At 40.3% G+C, this 16,334-nt stretch overlaps 2 protein-coding genes across 2 annotated transcripts in view; one reads left to right on the top strand and one right to left on the bottom strand.

The window, feature by feature from the left end:
* Positions 1-203: 203 nt before the first annotated feature.
* Positions 204-4,723, bottom strand: PDE12 (phosphodiesterase 12). The gene is made up of 3 exons (XM_054280825.1): positions 3,476-4,723; positions 2,382-2,460; positions 204-1,682 (listed from the first exon to the last, which is right to left on the bottom strand). The coding sequence occupies exons 1-3, from the start codon at positions 4,721-4,723 to the stop codon at positions 1,240-1,242; spliced, it is 1,770 nt and encodes a 589-aa protein (XP_054136800.1). The 3' UTR covers positions 204-1,239.
* An 847-nt stretch (positions 4,724-5,570) lies between these two features.
* Positions 5,571-16,334, top strand: part of DNAH12 (dynein axonemal heavy chain 12) — a 58,794-nt gene continuing 48,030 nt past the window's right edge. Inside the window, exons 1-14 of the mRNA XM_054280822.1 lie at positions 5,571-5,638; positions 6,369-6,532; positions 6,746-6,836; positions 7,111-7,134; positions 8,074-8,263; positions 9,508-9,586; positions 10,064-10,222; positions 10,901-11,096; positions 11,584-11,772; positions 12,581-12,731; positions 12,841-12,932; positions 13,189-13,367; positions 14,625-14,760; positions 15,514-15,639. Of these exons, the coding sequence (XP_054136797.1) occupies positions 6,369-6,532; positions 6,746-6,836; positions 7,111-7,134; positions 8,074-8,263; positions 9,508-9,586; positions 10,064-10,222; positions 10,901-11,096; positions 11,584-11,772; positions 12,581-12,731; positions 12,841-12,932; positions 13,189-13,367; positions 14,625-14,760; positions 15,514-15,639 (1,776 nt within the window). The 5' untranslated portion in view covers positions 5,571-5,638. The remainder of the gene's footprint in view (positions 5,639-6,368; positions 6,533-6,745; positions 6,837-7,110; positions 7,135-8,073; positions 8,264-9,507; positions 9,587-10,063; positions 10,223-10,900; positions 11,097-11,583; positions 11,773-12,580; positions 12,732-12,840; positions 12,933-13,188; positions 13,368-14,624; positions 14,761-15,513; positions 15,640-16,334) is intronic.

Raw genomic sequence — 16,334 nt, forward strand, 5'->3', positions numbered from 1 at the left:
CAACCCAGGCAGACTTGTTTTGCCATGGAAGACACCAGTAACTAAGAAAATAACCCAAACTGACAACAGTGACAGACAATTGATAAAGGGAGTTTTATTAGATGAAAAAGGAAGTGAGTGGTTTCCAAATGCTTTTTGTTTCCCATGGATGAATGATGCAGGGCAAGAAGCTTGTTAAATGACTGAACCCACTCCAGCACATTCTGTGAAGGTATGGATAAAATACACTTCCCTGCATCTGACAAAATAGGGCAAACTAGTTAGGCTATTCCTTGAAAGAAAAAATGCATGTAAAAACACTACAAATTCAGGTTGTCTTTGTATGCAAGAGAAAAACAAAATATAACCATGGTGATAAAGGTTTGCAAGTCGCTTGTGTTACTTTGTAAAGGTTTAGGCACAGATAACTAATGCACCACATTGTTCTGTATCTCTCCCCACCTGAAAACAGATGATACTGATAAAAAGCTCCCTCCCATCCAAAGCTGCTTGTCCTAAACTCCAGTACCTTTTATTGCTGATAACTCAAACCAGAAGGAACATATGTTCAAAGTAGATGCTGTTTCTTCACGTAGTCCAATTTCACAAGGTGTTAACATTATCCTCATTACCCATGTTATGTGGGCAGACAAATTGCTTCCAAATCAATTATAGCCTTGAATTTAACATGGTTGATTTTTGACAAGGTCTACTCACTGATAATTAAGAACATCATTTCAGAAGTTGGTAGGTACAAGTACATTTTCATGCAACTTACTAGAAGTTGTGCCATAGTAATGGTAAGTGAAAAAGACAATTTATGAACTTAAATTACCATTATATTAATCAAAGTGGAGTCAACTAAATCCATATGAGTTTGGGTTCTGTGTTTATTTCTGAATTAAACAGGGTTCAATTTGTAGACTGTCTTACAAATTACATCAAGTTCCTTTTTTTAAAACAAAATAATTTTTAATTATTTAAAAACACCACTAAAAAGGTATATGATAATCCAATTTTCAAAACCCTGTCTTCAATGTATTTTTCCCATTAGCATAAAAAAAGGGGGAAATTGTCATGCAAATATTCTGAATAGTATGACAATACTCTGTAGACCCATTAAACAAATGAACTCTTCATTAATCATTTTGGCTTTCCTTTTAGTAGTATACAAGTCAGGGTCTAACTTCAGTTGCCCAGCAGTACATTAAATTAAATTTCTTGTTTAAAAACCCCCAAATGCACCATGCCAGAGCTACTCTATTTCCACTTCAAGTCACATATAAGTGCTATATGATCAGAAGGATGTGAAACACTTGGCAAAGCCTGGTGGGTTGTTATTTCTTCATGACTTGGCAATGGAATAACTTGTTCCACCTCTAGAGCGTTTCTGTCAATGAAAATGTAGTCCAGACATCCATGAAAGCCACCAACATAGTTTGTGTAAGCAGGTTCCCCACAAGCACTTAGCAGTTTGAAAGGATGGCTTAGAGACATACTGCACCTTTCTTCCTCCCCATTTGAGACCCAGTCTTCATGATCTTCAGCAATGCCACCACTGCTGATAAAACTGTAGGCTCCTGAGGAGGGTGTGCTATTGAAATCTCCACAGAATATGACTGGGATCCTGGGGTACAAGTCACAGGCTACGTGCTGGATGTGAGACATGGCCACAGCAACCTGGATCAGACGGATGTTCCCACCTAAGGACATAAAACAGTATTATTTCAAATAATGCAGAACAGTACTGGAGGTGCTCACTGGATTGCTCATTTAAGCACATATAGCTCTGAAACAGCAATCCTGAATTTTAGAGTAGTTTTCATGAATTAAGAAGCCTTTAAAGTTTGTGACTATGGAAGTTTTTGAGTTAACAATTTCTACTTAAACTTGCCCATGCAAGAACTCTGAAGCTTTAACACCCATATACAGCAGTTTTCCATTTCATGGCAACCATCCTAATAATATTCCCAAAAATGCATAGAGCCAAAAGAAAACTAACTGAGAAGAATCTATCCTAACAGCTTCTGGAGCCCAATCTGGTTGCCCCTCCTGGCAGTACTCTGGGAGAGCTCCATGTTCAACAGGTCTGGGAAACCATAAGCACACACAAAGTTCTCTCTATTTTATGGGCTGCTTTTTGGGTGAATTGTGTGTACTGTGACTTGCCTTGCTTTCAGCTGGATTCTATTGACTCCTAGGCACACTAAAAAAACCAAATATATAAACAGGCCTAGGAGTCTGGCTTGATTTCATCTAGATAAGAAGTGAGGCAGGAAACCCTCAGTTGCAGAAGAAAAGGCTATAGCTGCACAAGAATGGTGGGAAATCTATTCTCCCAAGGTAGAGCAAAAACCTTTCCAAACCCAGTTATCCTACATGCAGGAATGTGCCAAACTTACCTTTGGGGTGCCAGTATAGGTGGGTATTTGCTACACAAAGTTTCCTGGAAGGATCAGTTGTAGACTGAAGAACTGAAACCTTTAAGAGAGAAAGCAGTGTTTGTTAAGTCTTAAATAGAGAGGTTATATATTTTAAAATGCACTAGTCAGCTTATGCCTCTGTGGCAATCCAGTTCAAAGAATCTGATGCTTATAACCAATCAACTCAATTTAGGAGCTGTACTGCTCAATAGTCTTCTATGTAAGGTCTGAGTATCAGCCAAAATATTACCACTACATTCTTTTGACTGTGTCTGGTTTGGCCATAATTTTTCATGAGATATAGTTCAGGCTGTACCATTCTGAATACTTTTGTATTCACTCTTTGCAACAGAACTGGAGCTAAATCTCCATTTTCAGCAATCAAATGTAGCATTCTATAATTGTTAAACTAAATAAAATTTGGAGGTGATTTCAGTTATCAAAGAAATCCCATTAGTCCTACTCAGTCCATGAGCAGGAAACTTTTAATGGTGTTTCTGCAGTTCTTGACACAGCCTTTTATCTTACACGCTTGTACTTTACCACTGCTCTGTGGGCAGAGCCTCTGGCATCAGGAAGCTCACACACCTGTCCAACCTTATTTGTCTCCCTCCTGTCACTTGCTAAAGAGGCATTATAAAGCATACTCAACTAACTTAAAATTGATTTATAAGATCTAAGTTTATAAAGTATATTCTGACATATAAGAGTAAGTAATGAAACACTGGCTGCCAATACCACAAGCCAGGAATCACTACCTGGCCCAGAATCTCAACAGTTGTCTTCATTTTAAAGCAAAATAATATTGCCTTTTTTAATCAAATTTTGGTAATTCCATATATGCAGTTCAGTAAGATCTCAATGTTTTATTTTTGTTCCTAAGCTGATCTTCTCCTCTATTCATACCCCAGCTAACAGAGAACAAAGTTCCATGTTTCAAACTCTTAATCCCTCATCTCCCTTTTACTGGCTGAGGCTCAAGAATGCTGGTCCTGCTGCACCTGGAGACAGTGGGAGGAGAAGAAAGGGGGAAAAAAGAAGGGAAAGACAAGAAGGCATGTCCAAGCTGGTACCTGCAGCACAGAGGATCTCTGCAGCACTTTCTCCTGCACCAGGGGGTACTTGGCCAGCTGCTCACACAGCTCCTTGTGCAGCGGCTCTGAGAGCAGGGCTTCGCTGAAAGCGATGTCGTGCTGGCTGAGGAGGCTGAACTTGTCCCTGCGATAGAAAGTGGCCAGGCCTTCGTGCTGCTTCTCCTTAATCTTGAACAGCCCCTCCAGTCCAAAAGCATCCAGCGCCGGGGCCAAGCTGTCCACGAAGACAGATTTATCCACCTCTTGCAAGCAGATGAGATCGGCGCTGTAGCCCGCCAGCTCCTTCTTGAGCAGGTTCTGGCGGTAGTCGATCTCCAGGGCGTAGGGAGCGCAGTAGGGGTAGAGCACGGTGCGGGAGAACTCCGTCTGCGCGTACGTGTCGGCCAGGATGTTGTAGGAGACGGCGCGGACGGAGCCGTGGCCGCAAACCTTCTTGGTGTAGAGGTGCCGGGCGTCGAAGGTGCAGGCGCCGGGCCCGGCCTCCACGGGGCCGCTGCTTTCCACCTCGAGGGCCGGGCCGTAGCGCTGCTCCCCGTCCCCGGGCGTGCAGCGCAGCTTCAGCCGCAGCCCCACCAGCGCGTTGGACGGCGTGAATACGCGCTCGGCCGCCGCCGTCTCCACCCAGGCCTCCCCAGCCGCCTTCCCGCCGTCCGCGGGGCGCTGCTCGCGGAACCAGCGGAACAGGCAGTGCTGCGGAGCGGCGAACTCGGCGCTCACCTTGGGGCACACGGGGAAGCCGGCGAGGAGCGAGCGCGGCAGGCGGAGCTCGGTGAGCGCGGGCGGGTTGCGCTCCACGCGGTACCGCGCGTCCCCGATGTGCAGCACGGCGCCGTCCTGCCAGGCAGCCGCGTTCGGCACCTCCTCCGCCACCGCCGCGCCGTCGTGGGAGAACAGCCGCACGGCCGGCACTGCCGGCACCGCCGCCTCGCCCTCCGCGCCGCCCTCCGCCCGCGCCTTCTTGCTCTTCTTGCCCGCCTTGCCTTGGCCCTTAGCGGCGTTGGTGGCGATGCGCGCCAGCGCCCGCCCCAGCGGCTCCTCCTGGTCGCGCTGCATGTGCCGAGCACTGCCGTCGGGCAGCACGAACCGCAGGCTCAGCTTAGGCTCGGACGGGACGCAGCGCACCACGGCGCGCTCCATGGCGGCGGGCGGGCGGCCGCCACCGCCGTGCGGGGGTGCGGCGGGGGAGCCGCGGAGGCTCCGGAGGGCGGAGCAGAGCCGACGCCACATGGACCCGGCGCCGCTGCGGCTTCCGCGGGGCGCGGCCGGAACCGCCGAGCGGGGCGGGGCGGGGCGGGGCGGGGCGAGGCGAGGCGAGGCGAGACTGTCGCAGCCGTCACCGCGCGCGACGGGGGCGGGGCAACGGGTGGGGCCGCCGTCAGCGCACGGGACAAGGGGCGGGGCCGCACGGGAGGCGGGAAGGGGGTGGGCTCGCGCCGTCGGCAGTGAGGCAGCGCCCCCTGCCGCTGTCCCGTGCCCCGCTCCGGGCCGTGCTGTCGCTCCCGTGCCCGCAGCCCGTGCCCTGCCGTTAACCCGTCGGCACGGCGTGAGTCTGGCCGACCGGAGAACCAGCGGGTTCTGCTCCCTCAGCAGCAAAACCCTGTCTGCACGGCGCAGCTTCCTGGCCAACAGACGTTCGAGGCGTGGGCGGGTCTCCCTCATAACGCCCTGATGCTAATTGCCTGTGGATAAATCCTTTAACGTCAAGAGTTTGGGTTTGTGTTCAGTTCGTGAGAAAACATTTCGTGTCTGGGTTGAGACCTACGCTGAATAGTCCCTGGCAGTGAGAGCCACGCCAGGAAGGTGTCCAGGACTTTGGAAAATAGACATAAAATTCCCCCTCCGCCCCCGCTGCTCCCTCAGACTGCGTGTGGAGCTCTGCCTACACAGACACAAAATTAGGATCTTAAAGCCTCTTTTGCCAAGTGTGGGCAGGTGGGTAGCAAATCTGTAGAGTTCATTAAAATTTCCATTTATAGTTGTACAAAAAGGAAAAGCTTAGCAACAGCCACCTGATGTATTAGGGCATTATATTTCTAATTCCTCAAGCCTTTTTGCTATGATCTGCTTGGTGCAGGCAGAGCCTGGAGCAGAGGGACTTTCTGACTGGCTCGGATTGTCTCAACCCTGCGGAAGACAGGGACGGTCAAGGTAAGGTTTTTCCAAGTTTTTCTTTTTCTTTTTTTTTCCTGTCATCACGACAGGCACCGATCTCGGCCAGGGAGAGCCCCGAGCACCCCTCACGGACCGGGCCCCGCCCTCGGCTCCGCGGTAACCGCGCTGTTGTGCCGAGCGGGGCCGCGGCGCCGGGAGAGGTGCGGGCGGCGGGGCTGAGGGAGCCGGGAAAAGGCCGTGGGGCCGTGTCCCGGCCGGCCGTGGTTGAGTCCTTTGTGTCCTTTGGTGCATCCATCATCCCCGCTTTGGTGCGGTTTTAGGATATACCACTGATTTAGGAGGTAGTTTTGTCTTTCTGCTCCCCTGTGGGAAACTGTTGAAAAGCAGTGGTGAGTTTGTGTATCGTGTTTCCAGGGGAATCCGACCATCAGTCTTTGGAATAGCCCCGCTCAGGCGATTAAGCCGCCATAGAAGAGTGATCTTTTAGTTGAAATTTGTTGGAGTTTTTTTTCTTTCTTTCTTCCTCTCTCTTTTTTCCTTCTTATGACAGGCTCTGTATGTACACACTTTCCCTTGAACTTTGCCATTGTACCATATAAACTATTGTTCTCTTTTTTGAAACAACTCATACCTAAACTGTGGAGATCCCTGAGGTGACCTCATTTTATGCCTTACATACATTCAACTTAATAGATGCATGTGTTAAACTCCTTTCTGGACTGGATTGGTTTCTAGAATTTTGATTTTCTTATGGTTTTAGATGGAGCACTCAGATGAGGCAACTTCCAGTAAACGGACTTTAAGAACTTTGTTTCGTCCCCCTGCTTTACCTACTCCAGTCGTATCTGAAGAGACACCATCTCAGAAGAAACTGTTGGCATACCACAGAGGCAAGGAGGAGCAAAAGACCATTCATCAGATACTGTGAGTTTCATGTAATTCACGACATGTTGAAATTCAAGTGAAAGAGACATTACACATTTGATATTTGACAAATAACAGTGTTTGTTTCATATAATTTGGGTGAGATTTAGTGATAAACATGAAAAAATAGGTTGCATTGATTCAAGTGCTAGCATTATTTTTGTTGTATTATTTGTGGTTTTTCTGCACTTCTGATGCTGTGGTTTACTTTAGAATTGATCGAGCTCTTGAAGTCTATTACATTGACATGGATGAAAGAGAGGAGAGAGATGCTGCACCTCCTATCACAGAACTGCCTTCCACTGTGAGAAAGTATTTCTTTATTAAGTATTTTCTATTTAATTCTTTGTTATTGGGACATTTATTTTCCTTCTTAGAATTCACTTCAAGATACTTGTTTTGCTCCTCAGTAATTCATAAATGTATTTATATACTCAGGTAATCCAATTGAAATGTATGCCTGTATATCTGTAGAATAAAGTCTTTGTTTAAGAATAAGATTTGCTAAATTTTATATTTCCAGTATTTTTGTTTGTATGTTCTTCATATATAACAATTTTCCATTTCTTTTTATACAGATGGACAATGAAAGTCAACTAAGGGTGAGTTAAATTCTTTCATTTGCTTTTTTTGGCATAGAAGAGTGAATGGCCCCTATTAAGAGAAGTTGAGTATGCTATGCAGAATTATTGTTATTAAACAAGAAGAAGTAATCTTGGTGAGGGAAGATTGAATAGGAGCAAAATGGGAATCTTGTCTTGTGGTCCTGTAGAGGGAAAGTATTTTTGTGTTTTAGAAAGAGCATCTATCAATAATAATTTAACCTTAGTTAAAGGTCATTATTTAGGAAAAAAAAACCTAACAGGCTTCAGGATTTTTTTCAGTTGAGGTCATAGATTATACCTTAGCCTGTACAAAAAGGAGTTTTTGACATCGTTCCCTTAATTTGAAGAACATGCACTAAACTTCAAATTTGTGTATAGCTTTTAAAGTAAGACTTCATCTCTGAGAGCCAGTTGAAGCTCAAATTAGTATTGAAATATTTATATTAAGTAGCCTCAGGTAACACCAGTTTAGCCTAGCTGTTGTTAGGCAAACTCATTCTGTAGAGATTTTATACAAAAGCTGTCAGTCAAAAGCAGAAATACCTATTTCTTTGGCTAAGACCCACTCCTCTTATGGAGGATGTTTTCCACAATTTTTGCCAGATAAATGTTTGTCCAAAGAACAATAACCTTAACCTTGAACTATCTTATTGTTAGTCACAAACTTCAGCAGGGGACCAAGGAAAATGCCATCCCGACAAGTACAGTATTTTATATTTGAACATTAAGACAGAGAGACCATGCTACCAACCACAAAACAGTTTTTAGGGTATTAGTCAGTGAATACTGAAAAGATTAGATTAAATACCCTACCTTTAAGGAAATTAAGAAATTTTGAAATGAAGAAATTATGAATAAAAAGAGACTTTTGCCAAGCCTAACCCAAAAATACGTACATAGGTAGTTATTAGGCCTCTGAATATCTTGTCCTTGCAGGCAGAATACTTCTTTTTGAAGAATTGTGTGCAGAGCAATCCAATGGTTCCCATCCAGCAGCAGTGGCTGAGGTCCATGCTTGCCATGGTGCCACAGTCACTTATGAAGGGCAAAGAAAGAGAGCTGCTCACTGAAGACCTTTTAAAGGAGGTAGTAAGGGATTATGAAAAAAGCATGCAAAGATGTCTGTGTAAGTACCACAGATTGCTGAGCACCTATATTAATGTTAGTGTATATATTATACCCTCCATATTCTCATGCTTAAAATAACTTTTCTGGTTTGTTCTTTCAGCCAGGCAGGATGTTTGTAATCAACTACTGATTTAGCTTTTCCTGCCTTATCAAATGTGTGTTGGCCATAATATTTAAGGCAAAACATGCTTATTTTATTTGAAACAGTAAAAAGTTAACCAGCTGAAATTACAGTTCAAGCAAAGACAGCTGCAGAGCTCATGTCAAAAAGGTTGAAGTTATTTCATTATGTCTTTAACCCATTGAGTTAATTTGAAGCAAGAATGTATTGCTATTTACTGTTAAAGAAAAGAGAAACTTTGAATGAACTAGTCATTCTTTCTACCTTTTCAGGAGCAGCAGCTTTTTTAAGCTTTTTATTCACAAATGCATTCATAAGTTTCCTGATGGTGCTTTTGTTGCAGGAGCAAGCTCACAATAAAAATCTGCAAAGATAATTTCTGCTTTCAGATATTACTCATACAGGTCACTTCAATTTTAAAACCTTTTAAAAAGAGTCATGAACTGGAGTTTTGAAAGTGTTTTCCCTTGAAATCATGTATTAATTTATTTACATTTATAGTAACTGGAATCTGAAATTGGGCTCAGTTTTGTTGATGTTTTAGTGAAAGTCTGATCTTTTAAAAAATGTAGATTAAAAAATAAACAATTGAACATTGGACTAACTTCTTTGTAATGTCATCAGTGGCATAATTACAGTACCTCACCGTAATTATGTAACAAAGTTGCCGTAAATTCTTGCAGTTATAGAATATATCAGGTTGGAAGGGGTCCATAAGGATTAGAGTCCAGCTCCTTGCAGGGCTCTCTAAAACTCAACCATACAACTGAGAGCACTGTCCAGGTGCTCCTTGCCCTCTGTGCCATGAGCAGCTCCCTGAGGAGCCTGTTGCTCTCTCTTACCATCCCCTCAGCAAAGAAACTGCAGAAGTATTCAATTATTTAAGCACAGAGCCATCGGAAAACCTTCAGGAGCAGGAGCCAGAATTGGAGTTAAGGCACCCAAATCTGTATAAAAATTCAGCAGAAGCTGTTGATTTTCAGTTACCTTTGAGAGAGCATGTTTTGCAGACTAGGGTGACACAATTACTTTTTCCTCCTACTATGTGCTTGGTTCAAGGAAGTTCAGTGACTCTTGAATATGGCCTAATTTTCATCTAATGTTCATGTATTTTTTTTTAGTGAGAAGAGCTCTTGTAAAACCAGACATAAAAGGACTTGATAAGTTGGAAGAGGAGGCACCTTTGCCTTCATTACCTCTGTGAGTAGATTAAGTTAGCAAATAACTCCCTGGCAAAACACACTTGAGTTACATGAGGGACATTCTTGTTGAGCTGTGTGGACAGAGTTATGGTACAAGATTAATTCTATTAATTCTGGAGCCTCTTACTGGGACATTTTTAAATCTCTGCAGAGGATCTTGCATTTGAACATCTCTTATCTGAATGCTCTACAAAGTTTTAGCACTGACAGTGTTTTATTACTGTTATAGTTACGTAGAGCAGCATCTGAAAATACCATGGAGGACAGAACATGTTTTATCAGACACAGTATCTGTATGACTTCCACTGCATGGTAGTGAGGACATGTGTGTGGCATTAATGAACTATTCATGCTAGAGAATAATCTTTTGAATACTATCTTTTATGTATCAGTACTTTATTCAAGTAGTGCTTAAGCTCTTAATTTTTGTTTGTTTATTTGTTTTGGTTGCTTTTTAATGCTTTTTCTTTTTTAGAGGCCTGGATTTTTCTAGTACGTGGCGCAACAGTTACATCAAAGCGAAAAACCAAATAAATTCCACCTTACGAATTCTTCACCCCACAATGCAAGCACTACTGGATTTTGGTTATACAGCATTCTTTAACTTTCTTGTAGTGGATTTCTCTAGTTGCAGGTAAAGTCTGTTCTGCTGAAATATTGACCCATATAGGTTTTTGAAGCTGGCAAAGATGAGCTTGTTCAGTTCTGTTATTTATCGTAGAACATTGCCTTGATGCACCATTTTAATGTACTGTGATTAGTTACTCTGTGTTATGACATGCGACTCTTTTTCTCTCTGTTACGTATTTTATTGTTATTCAAGTTGTTGGTAATATCAGACCTTTTGATTTGTATTTTGCCTTTAATTTTGTAAAGTTCTCCTCATTGCTCACTTATTCTTAATGCTTAATTTCCATAGAACTCTGTTTAAGTAGTATTTGAAAAATCAGTTTCTAGTAGTATTATCATCATAGAAAATTCTATGCTAACCTTGAAGATCAGACTTCTTGCTGGTTTTCAGAAGTTGAATTTTCTGTTTAATCTTGGAACTTTAAATTTTCATAGTTTTCAAAAAGATAATTTTCAAGGTATTTTTCCTCATTATTTTTTCTGGTAATTGTTCTGCAAATCCTGGAGTTTGAGGCAGGCTTTTTCTTTCCTTTTAGTCTACTGAAGCAATGTGTAAATTCCCACTGCGCTTCCTGCTAGAGAAAAACTAGGTTTGTAATACAAAAGTCTGTATTGGTACTTTACTCCATGTTTGCTTTGTTTAAATTTTGTTTATAAAGTTGGCTGTAACTTTCTTTTCTAGATTGAGAGGACCAATTGACTGTAGATCTTTAAAAACTGATGCATCCCTAAGCTGTTCTAAAGCAGAAGACAAGATAACAACTACGTGGTACCAAAGGGTTCTCGGTCTCTTCAGTCAGCCAGAATCCCTCAATGGTGTAAAGTTGGATCACCTTGACTCTTTTTATAACTGTGTGGCTGTGCTTATGTCTAATCAGGTAAATATCTTTCCTCCCATGATAAACTTAATGGGATTAAAACATTACTTGCTTTGTAGAAAAATAATGGAACAATAGTCTAATCGAAGGAAAATGCTTTCAAGATATTTTGTTTCTACATGCATGTATTAAATAATATACTTACTTTTGCAGCAGAAATAGATGCATGGACTTTACTGAAATGCTTACTTGTTCATTAGCTTTTTTCATTTAAGGGTTGGGACTAATAACCACTAGAAAAATTAGAACAGATTTCTACTTAGAATTATTAGAAAAAATAATAGAACTGATTTCTACTTAGAATTATTAGAAAAAATAATAGAACTGATTTCTACTTAGAATTATTAGAAAAATTCACACTGCTTCAGTTATCAATAAATCAGGCCAGAAGTGCTAAAATGAGTGGAAATCCTGGCTTAATGGATGAGTGGAAAATGGGTTGAGCCCTTTATATGTCAACTAATAGGTGATCTTCATTATTACCTAGCTGAAAGAATTACTGCAAAGAACAACTGAAGTTTTTGTGAAACTTTTTGATCTTGAAGACAGAAGACGTCTGCCTATATTTAAAGTGGACTTGACTCTTGAAGAAAATAGAATGGAGTTTTATCCAAGCTTACAAGAGTTAGAAGAAGCAATTCTGTTTGTAGTAGAATGTATAGGACAGACTCTCCAGGTGTGCTTTTGTTTTTATTTAGTTATGTAATTGTTAAGATGTTCAGTATGTGAAAATACTTGTGATTTAGGAGTCTGACTACCCTGAAAATGGGATCAGAATGCAACTTTTATTTATTTTCCACAATGATTCTGCCGGTCACATAATGAATCTTGATGTCCAGTCGCACTCCAGGCTCTGAAATAATTTTGTAATTCCTTGTTTATAAAAACTTGGTGCACCTGCTATTGATTGTTTTAGTCTGCTCTTTGGTCTGCAGTTACAATAACATCTTTATTATATGTGTGCTGATTTACAATAATTTTTTATTAAAGTTAAGGTCTCCAGAGAAACACAAGGAAAATTAGAGTTGATACTGCTTTTCTTTCTAAGAAAAAGAAAATACTCAAATCCCTAAAAACTCGTACATACAACATCAAAGGATTGATGTCTTGGGAACCTGTCTGTGGTTCCAGGGAAGAGAGCCTTTCTGGGGGCATTAGGTATAAACTGAGTATTGGTCACTAGTCACATGTGGTGGTACTTTCAGAGAAGTGTTTTGGGGTTGGTTTTCTGTATTTGCATCTATTAAATAATTTCATTTAATGCAAGGTTGGATAATTTTTTGTTTTCCTTTACATGTTTCATATTCAACTCTGCTTCAGCAAAAGTCATTCTACATGTGTATAAAGCATGTGAACTTGGTCATGGTCAGGGTGTCATACTTTTGGGATCGTGTCTTCTTGCAGATTGCAACTTACTTTTAAAGTATATATATCCTTGTGCTGCTTTTTAAAATTTAAATAATCAGCTCTTGCACTGCTCTTAGAACTTCCAAAAGGTAGATGCTTGGCTAATGGGTGGCAGTGAAACTGTGGATGCTGAGCTTCCTGCTCACATCGTCCAGTGGGCCAAATCCACTCTGGGAGAATCTATCAGAGACAACTTAGAAGGCCCAAAGCAACATTTTAAAGGCTATGGTAAGTGATAGAAGAGTGTGTAAATAGCTGTGTCACTTCTTTGTAATAAGTAGCTTGCTGTATGGCATATGCATTTTAGTAATATAAATATGTTGTAATTGAATTGTAGTTGAAAATTATGGCTGGCTTGTAGATGGAACTGCAGAGGAACGGATAAACACATTTATGGCAGAGCAACCCAGTTTTGATGAATACACTTCTGTAAGTTTTAATTCTACACTTTATTTATAATTTTTACTATAAATACAGCAATAATGAGAAGGTAGCAGAGGGTAGCAGGTTCTTAGCTTTTAGCTAAAAATATATGGACTACCTACAATGTAGCTTATTTTTTCCCTAAAAATTTATGGTAAATAGAAGAAAGCATTACTTCTTTTCTTCAGTATCTAATACTTACTCGTGTAGCCAAGTATTTAAACAACAGCTCTGAAGTGTAAAGTCTGATGTTTTTCTGAAGTTCATAGATGAATTTTTCACCCTCAAGAAGGAAATCATGAGTTTGCCAGAGGTGATTTATTTCCCTATGATCTGTTTGAATTGTGAGGATTTAAAGCAAGGTTTGGCTAATTGTGCAAATAACTTCGCAAAAATTCTAATGGACAAAATATTTGCAGATTACAGAGAGGAAAATGAAAGGTAAGTAGAATTTTTCTGCTTGTGAATGCTCTATGTGTTAAATGCATAAACAGAAACATGTAGTAGAAATGCAAATATACCATACTTTGCTTGCTGAAGGTTCTTGGCTAACTAATGATCTTATTCAGTTTGCACAGGCTGTTGTATTTCTTCTGCTGTGTTAGTCTCAAAAAAAGGTAGGAGAATGTATTAGTATGGACCTGGGTAATGGAGGAGCTAAAAGAACAAAGATCAAAGATCCAAGAACTTTATTACTGTTCTGGATTTATGTGTGAATTACAGTATTAACTGCACTGTCAAAGTTAGACTCTCTTATTACCTGATGGATACCTCAGCAGGGCTTTTCTCAGCCATTCTTCCCCATTTGTGTTTGTGCTGGTGTGCATCCTGGGTGCAGAATCTGGCATTTCAGCTCATTGGCTTCCATCCCCTTAATCACAGTCAAATGTTTAATTCTGCAGAGTGTCCCATCCTTCAAGGGAGCCAGCAGCACCTCACAGCTGTATGATGAGCAAACTTGCTGGTGGTGCTTCCAACTCTTGCATCAAAACCTGTGATAAATACATTGAACAGAATTGGCTCAGAAGTGAATCCTGAGGAACACTGCTGGTAACAGTTGCCAGCCATTTGCTACAACACTTTGAGCTCTGCACTTCACCAGTTTTCACCAGCACACCATGAACACACTCATCCCACACTTGGACAACTTTTCTAGAAGGATTCTGTGAAGGACAGTATCAAAAGCCTTATTAAAACTCAGAAAAATTATATCCAACACCTCCCCTTTATCTTCTGTATGGGTGACCTTACAGGATATCAGTTTGGTTACACAGGAGGTTAATTTGCAGGTATAGATTAAGTCATGGGGAAACACTTACTACATTTTTTAGTTAAAATGAAAAATTATGGCCAAGTTTTATAGGGATTCCACATTACCAAAGTGAGACAATATTTACTAGGAAAGTGTGTGTACACTAATGAGTTTGCTGAAGTTCTTTTAGTTACAACAGGTTACTAAAGCATTTATTTCAGAAGAATATACCAAAATCCAAACAAAGCAATTACTGCAAGTCAGAAACCAGAATTTGTCTAGACTGACTTGGTCATATTCCCCTTCTAGTTTTATAAATAATGGAATTTGTGAGGGGAGAATATTTAAAGAAGTAATTTGAATTTTTAGTTGCATTAAAGCTGAGCTTGAAACCAGTCAAACTAGCATCTTAAAATATTGATATTTTATGTAAAATGAACCTATAGGATAATCACTGAATGTGAAGCCATTAAGGAATGTGCATTAAAAATTCCTGAGTCAACAGAAGATATGGTAGAAATGATGGAACACATGAAGGAAGTCAAAACCAAAGATTTTCAGGACCTGGTGCGAAGGAGTAAGGTAAAAGACTATCCTTTAATTTTTGATCTTTTATTAGACATGCTGACCTACACAAATAATTAATTCCAGAGGGCAGACTTTTTTCTGCCTGTGTGAGTAAACTCAGTGTTACTTCAGACAGAAGTGGGAAGTCCAGCTTCTTCTTTGCCATATGCAATTGCTTCTCTTCCCATTCCTGTGTGTTCTGCAAGTCTGTGAGGAAATGCAGCTTCTAATAAATCAGTCAGTTTATTTTTTGTACTTGGACACTTACTTCAAGACTACTTAAAAGTCTATTTGTGAAAATGTAATAGACAGTATAAAGAACATTTTATGTGTAAAAACAGTCAACAGACTTTGAACACACAAGAAACAATTTACTCTGGGCAGAATGTAGGTGATGTTACATTAGGAGTAGTTTGTGAATGTGTGTGTGAATATGTGCCAGGTTTTCTGATAGTAATAGGTCTATATATATGTTTATATCTGCAGAAATTATATTTTGTATATTCTTAATAACATTAGAAGTTCTGCATATAGATTTACAGAACACAGGAGTCATATTTAGAGAAACAAGCTCATGATCAGGGCAGGGATTTGAAAAATGTTACACATATATTTTGAATGTTAATATTCAATTGGCTGAAGGAGCTCTGAATTCTGAAAAGTTCATGAAATGTAGATTTTTATTTTATCTTTATAGATAATATTATCATGCCCTGTATTTGAAACAGATCTATCATACCTAAAGTTTTGTGAAATCTCTCTTTGTAGGAGAGCTGTCGGCAAATGAGTTACTTGATAGATGTTTATCCGTTTACTCCCGAGGACATGGAGCTCAATAAAACAGCTATATCTTGGCCAAAGAAGATTAACCGCATTTTTAAAGAGCATGATACTGTAAGAGCATTTTCTTAGTTTATGGTATATTTTGGCTTATTAGACTTCTCACTTTACTTGAGCTATTTCATCAGCAGGCTAAATGTACATACACATATAACATGAACCCTACTAATTTAGACATGCATGAAAAACATATTTCCAGATTTTTGTAACAAAAGCAGGCTTTTTGTGGCTAAATTTTAAAACTGTCACTGTAACTTAAGAGCTTCAGCAAATCTGATGATCCTAATATGCTTGTGGTCAGTACTAGGTAAGATATAGGTAATGAAAGTTCACTACATGTACTTGAAATGTAACTGAAAATGTAACTGTCAGGCCCTTAATAAGACTGAGTGTCTGAAGAGAAAGTCATTTAGTTAAAATGGAATTTTGTACTGTCAAAAAAAGAACAGAGGGAGCAATGTTTTCTAGCAATAGTTAATAGAAAATATGCAGCATCTCATTTTCTCTGTGTGACTGTAGATTACTTTTCTTCCACCACCTGTATTCATCTTGCTTAGCATGCTTTGTCTCTGTCTATGACACAGTAAATCAAGCCTTTTATTGTTCTTTTGGTCTGTAGTAATTTAGCATAGATTTGATAATTTCTTCTGAAATTTTTAAAGAATTAATAATTAACATTTTTAAAAATCAGTATCTTTTAAATATTACAAATAAGGATTTCTCCTTTAATAATTGTTGTCCAAGGGTAT

This window comes from Melozone crissalis, unplaced genomic scaffold (genome assembly GCF_028551555.1).
Source record: "Melozone crissalis strain CALT ecotype California unplaced genomic scaffold, PUWL_Pcris_2 ptg000029l_1, whole genome shotgun sequence".
NCBI lineage: Eukaryota > Metazoa > Chordata > Aves > Passeriformes > Passerellidae > Melozone > Melozone crissalis.

What these genes read in the sequence shown, in the direction of transcription:
- PDE12 (XM_054280825.1), bottom strand. Translation starts at nt 4,723, where the DNA reads ATGTGGCGTCGGCTCTGCTCCGCCCTCCGGAGCCTCCGCGGCTCCCCC. An exon ending in AGAGATCCTCTGTGCTGCAG is followed by an intron (nt 2,461 to 3,475) that starts GTACCAGCTTGG and finishes TCTCTCTTAAAG; the next exon opens with GTTTCAGTTCTTCAGTCTAC. An exon ending in CCTATACTGGCACCCCAAAG is followed by an intron (nt 1,683 to 2,381) that starts GTAAGTTTGGCA and finishes TTATGTCCTTAG; the next exon opens with GTGGGAACATCCGTCTGATC.